General features: G+C 37.8%; 1 protein-coding gene across 1 annotated transcript; it reads right to left on the reverse strand.

The window, feature by feature from the left end:
• Positions 1–529: 529 nt before the first annotated feature.
• LOC113938987 (myelin P2 protein) lies at positions 530–4,809 on the reverse strand. The gene is made up of 4 exons (XM_027624540.1): positions 4,722–4,809; positions 2,682–2,854; positions 2,031–2,132; positions 530–774 (listed from the first exon to the last, which is right to left on the reverse strand). Exons 1-4 carry the CDS (start codon positions 4,792–4,794, stop codon positions 724–726), a joined length of 399 nt encoding a protein of 132 aa, XP_027480341.1. The 5' UTR covers positions 4,795–4,809; the 3' UTR covers positions 530–723.
• Between the last annotated feature and the right edge of the window lie 385 nt (positions 4,810–5,194).

The following is a 5,194-nucleotide window of genomic DNA, read 5'->3' on the forward strand; positions in this document are numbered from 1 at the left end:
CTGCATATTAAAGAAAAGTGTGGTGTAAAGCCCAAACGGTAGAAACCAAATGACTACTTCATCTGGTGGAGGTGGGACAGGGCAGGACACAGACTGGGAAGAGGCATGAGAAAACTTTCTGGGAGTAAGGAAATGTACCATTATTTTGATCAGGATGTGAGTTATAGGGGTGTGTGCATTTGTCACAATGGCTTGAACTCTACCCTTGATATCTGTGCATTTCACTGTCCATAAATTACCCTTCAATTAAAAAAAAAATTGGCAGCAGTAGAGGCTGCCCTTTTAGCAGAAATAGAACTCTGATTTAAAACAGCTCCTTGTTGTAGTTTGTCTCACTTCCGATCTTCCTCCCCACCACGCTGGGGCTACTCAGACCAATACATTTACTTCCTTTTACTATCCAGTTACTTGCTTTACTATCATTTCGATATACAAAGTACAACATAGGTTAGAATTTCACAGATAACTAAATGACATTACCAACTATTTAGGTCTGGCCAATATACATACTTTAATAGAGTAAGGAAATGCATACAAATTGAAAATGTTTAAACAACATTGAATTTTAGATTAATCCTCAGTTTAGGCCTTTACCTATTTGATCTATTAGGACAAAAGCAAAAACAAACAGATAAATTGCAGAGTAGTCGGGCCTTGCCAACGAAAACCGTTGATTTCCAACATCAAATGATCAAATATCACTTCAATGAGGAAACAATTTTCTCAGACCTTCTCATAAATTCTGGTGCAGACCACGCCCTTCATTTTACATTCCTTAAGAAAAGAGAGAGATTCATTGAGTATCTAAAACTCAAACTAGGAACAGCGAATTTGCACGTAGCAACAGAAAATAAAAACAAACTCATAAGATTAAGCTTAGAAAGGAGCAGAACATCAGTATGTCAGTCTCTGACAATTCGGAATTATGACCATTGAAATAGGAGAAACAGTTTTGAAGTCAATCTATGTTACTATGAAAGAATTTTCTTAAAGTGGCAAGTTTTTATGCATAATTTGTGTGCATTTAAATCTAAAAGTGGATTTCAAAACTATATGCATATTTGCATCATCTGAGGAGCATTTAAAAATACTGATGGTTCCTTCTCCCCCAAGAGATTTGCATTTATTTTTTATTTTTTAATTTTTTTTAAAGATTTTATTTATTCATTTGAGAGAGCGAGAATGAGAGAGAGAGAGAACACATGAGAGGGGGGAGGGTCAGAGGGAGAAGCAGACTCCCCGCTGAGCAGGGAGCCCGATGCGGGACTCGATTCCGGGACCCCAGGATCATGACCTGAGCCGAAGGCAGTCGCTCAACCGACTGAGCCACCCAGGAGCCCAAGAGATTTGCATTTAATTAATCTGTGTTGGGGGCCCCATATTGGTATTAACTCTCCATGAAAATCTGTTTTGTAGCTAGGGATAAGAACCTCTAAACTAAAGGAAAAAACATTTAAAATAACATGAATCTATATTCAATGTATGTATTAATAAGCACAGAAGCTAAAACCTAAAAAAAAATCATTAGATGGCATCTCATGGAACCCTGCTCATCCTTCATTATCTGCTGACTAAAAGGTCTCCTATGAGCTGAGCTTAAATTATTGACATGGTGTAGTCCAAGTTACTTTGGATTCTTGAAAGCAAAACACTTAGATATCTATAAATATTCTCTAATTGAGCCGTTCGGGGTTTGTTTTGCTTTTAAAACTTAGGCTTGCTTTTCTCTTTGTGAGTCCAAATTGGTAAGATTTACCCATACTTTCTTTGACTTTGCTGTTATTTTTAGGTGTTGTTATTTCTAAAATAACAAATGGGCTTTGTTATTTCTAAAATCTTGGACCTATACTTAAAGTACTGTAGATGAGTCTTCATGGTTGAAATATCATCTAACCATTAGCTCTGACTTTATCCTTAGCCATTCTTATCCATTAGTATTGCAAAGAAAAAAGAATATTTTGAAAATAATATAACCAATTTCTCTATTTAAATACCATTATTTTTGTATTTAGAAGTGAAAATACTCTTACCACTACCATTTTCCCATCCACCAACTTTCTTTTTATTGTCGTCTCCTTGCCATCCCATTTCTGCACTTGATTCAATGAGCCTCTTGATAAGGTTACAATGCTCTGCAAAGACAAATTCACATAATCGAGTTGCTTGGACTTTGGTTGATTAAGGAAGCAGTTCATTCAGTATCGAATTGTTTTCATAATAGATGTCTCATGAAGCACATTCATTTTCTATTTCATTTCATTTCATTTCATTTCATTTCATTTATTTATTTTTACAGTAGGCTCCACACCCGACGTGGGGCTCCAACTCACAATCCTGAGATCAAGCAAGGCTCCCCCAAGGCACATTCATTTTCTTTTTTTTTTTTTTTAAGATTTTATTTATTTATTTGAGAGAGAGAGAGAGAGAGAGAGCACACAAGCAGGGGGAGCAGCAGGCAGAGGGAGAAGCAGACTCCCCGCTGAGCAGGGAGCTCGATGTGGAACTCAGTCCCAGGACCCGGGGATCATGACCTGAGCCCAAGGCAGACACTTAACCGACTGAGCCACCCAGGTGCCCCAATTTTCAATAGAATGGGGTAGTCTGCCCTTATGAACACTAACAGAAATAATCCTCCCAAGCTGGAGAACGAGCCAACTTTGAAGAGAAACATTAAAATTTACCTTTGTTTTCCTGTTGTCAGCTGTGGTTTCTTCAAATTCCTGACCTAACTTAAAGGAGATCTCCGTATTTTTAAACGTACTTTCAGTTCTTATAGTTATAATATCTCCTTTCTTGCTGATGATCACACGGGGTTTGGCCAAATTTCCCAGTTTTCTGGTGGCTAACCCCACACCTGTAGATCAAGATAGTGTTAGAATTACGTTGACAAAGAGATGTACCTAGAGAGACTATGCATGTCTGCATTCTATGCTCAGGTGTGGAAATCGCAGGTAGTATCACTGACTACTGAGGACCTCCTCCCATGTTTCACCACCTAATGGAAATACATGTCCATCGGCTTAAATATTTTAAGTTTTATTATTACAAGAGTAATGTCTGCAGATTTTAAAGATAAACGTGTTTAGCCTAAATAGTGCAAGTCATCCCCTCTTACCACATCCAATCCCACAGTCTTTGAAAATCACCAGTGTTTTGTATGAATCATTCCAGACATTTTAGTTTTTACATATAAATATTCTAGGTATTTTTAAAATGCAACTATGACAGATACATACTGTTCTATGAATTTTTTCTCCTCAGTAATACATTATGTATATAGAAAAGAACTCTCCCCACATCCTTTTTTTTTTTTTAAGATTTTATTTATTTGACAGAGAGACACACAGTGAGAGAGGGAACACAAGCAGGGGGAGTGGGAGAGGGAGAAGCAGGCTTCCCGCGGAGCAGGGAGCCTGACGCGGGGTTCACTTCCAGGACCCTGGGATCATGACCTGAGCCAAAGGCAGACGCCTAATGACTGAGCCACCCAGACGCACCTCCCCACATCCTTAATAGAATCATATTTCTGAAATTTTGTTGTGGCCCCTAAGTTTAACTGGTAGGGAAAATCTATCCATCTCCTTTCAAGATCTGTACCATTACATGTAATCATAAATAAACTAATTTTTTAAAATGTTCGCCATCTGAAAAACAAAACAAAATTAGACTCTCAAGTTTTATTACTATTATTACTAAAACTATAGAAATACAGGGAAAAGGAGAAATGTCAAATGAGAGAAATAAATGAAGGAAAAACTACTTTCATATAAATATATGAATATATATATTATATATAATCTCTGCAGTTGAGCCTGAGAATTTACACTATACCAAACCCCGAAGTGATCTTATGCATTCTAAATTTGAAAAATGACAGAATTAGGGAGTCCTTCATTGAGGCTCTTGTATTTTGCTTCTTCCTCAACTGTAAAGACAAGTCCATAAATCTAACCAACCTCATAGTATGGATTTGTACCCATAAGTTCTCATAAGTGTTCTGGGCAATATGACACGATTTAGCTCATTTTACCTAAAAATACAACTCTTCTCTCGAGCTTTCTGAACAGCTAAGTAAAGTTACAGGCCGTTTGTCAAGCATAGCAACCTGGGTCATTGGCATCACTTTCTAGCCTACTTAAATAGCTCTGGAAATTTCCAAAGACACTTCATAACTGTTGTGCTCATATCATGCAACATTCTCTAGAAATAGTATAAGATGAAGTTGATAAAACTATTGACTGGATTTTCTGTCTTTCGTTCATGGCTCCAACTCCAGGAAAGTAGTGTGAACTTGTGGTTTGGCTAAACACCAAAATTTTAAATTGAGGCTTTCTATTAACTTCAGTATTTTCAACTCCTTATCTTATGAGCACTTCAGCTTTTATAAAACGAACCTTCAGGAAAGCCAGAGGATGGGTTGCCTAAGCCTCTAAGATTTCTTTCCTCTGAAAGCAAAGCCCTGCTGATACGAAACTACCTTTGAAATCAGTGGGAGTTCCACGCGATTAAGCAGCTCTTAGGTTAAAATCTCTTAAAATTTCCACAAACAAAATGCAATAAACTATTGGAATGACACAACAGAAATTTAATTGCAGAAAAGGATTGTACTTGAGCCTGTGCAAACTTCCCCAGAGTCCTGAAAAAGGAGTTAGCAGGAAATAGTCATGCAGCTTTCGCAAAAAAGGATCTTCCCAACCAGAGCTACAAGGAACGTTTCTTACCCAGAGCTTTCATGTAATCATCGAAGTGCTCACTGGAGACAAGTTTCCAGGTGCCCAGGAATTTGTTGCTCATTGTGATGGATGAGAATTCAACACAGCTCTAGGTGAGATTTAGGAGACTCAAATGAGATGCTAAAGCCTCAGAAGATCTTTTCAAAGATGTCCAAAGCACGTGACTCTCACAGAGACCCAATGGGGAAAAGCAGTGTCAGGACCGGGCAATGAATCACCCGTTAGGACAAAAGAAAGCCCACATAATGTTTCCGTTTAGTGTCCAAAAATTTTTATAAAGATGAGAGTACTATTTGAACCTTCAAAAAAATTTTTGGTCGATCTTAAATTTTTAAGAAGTGCTTAGCCTTTAATGCTTTGGAAAAGACTCCATGAACTGAATCCTATACCAGACTGAATTATATGAGCATGAATGAGAGAAAGTGTGTGTGTGTGTGTGTGTGTGTGTCTGTGCGCACGCA

The sequence above is a fragment of the Zalophus californianus genome, chromosome 4, assembly GCF_009762305.2.
Source record: "Zalophus californianus isolate mZalCal1 chromosome 4, mZalCal1.pri.v2, whole genome shotgun sequence".
Lineage (NCBI taxonomy): Eukaryota > Metazoa > Chordata > Mammalia > Carnivora > Otariidae > Zalophus > Zalophus californianus.

Bases quoted from the DNA above. Each gene is read 5' to 3' on its own strand.
- LOC113938987 (XM_027624540.1), bottom strand. From the start codon at position 4,794: ATGAGCAACAAATTCCTGGGCACCTGGAAACTTGTCTCCAGTGAGCAC. The intron at 2,855-4,721 runs GTAAGAAACGTT...CTTGATCTACAG, and splicing joins TGATTACATGAAAGCTCTGG to GTGTGGGGTTAGCCACCAGA. The intron at 775-2,030 runs GTAAGAGTATTT...TCTTTTCTTAAG, and splicing joins TGGATGGGAAAATGGTAGTG to GAATGTAAAATGAAGGGCGT.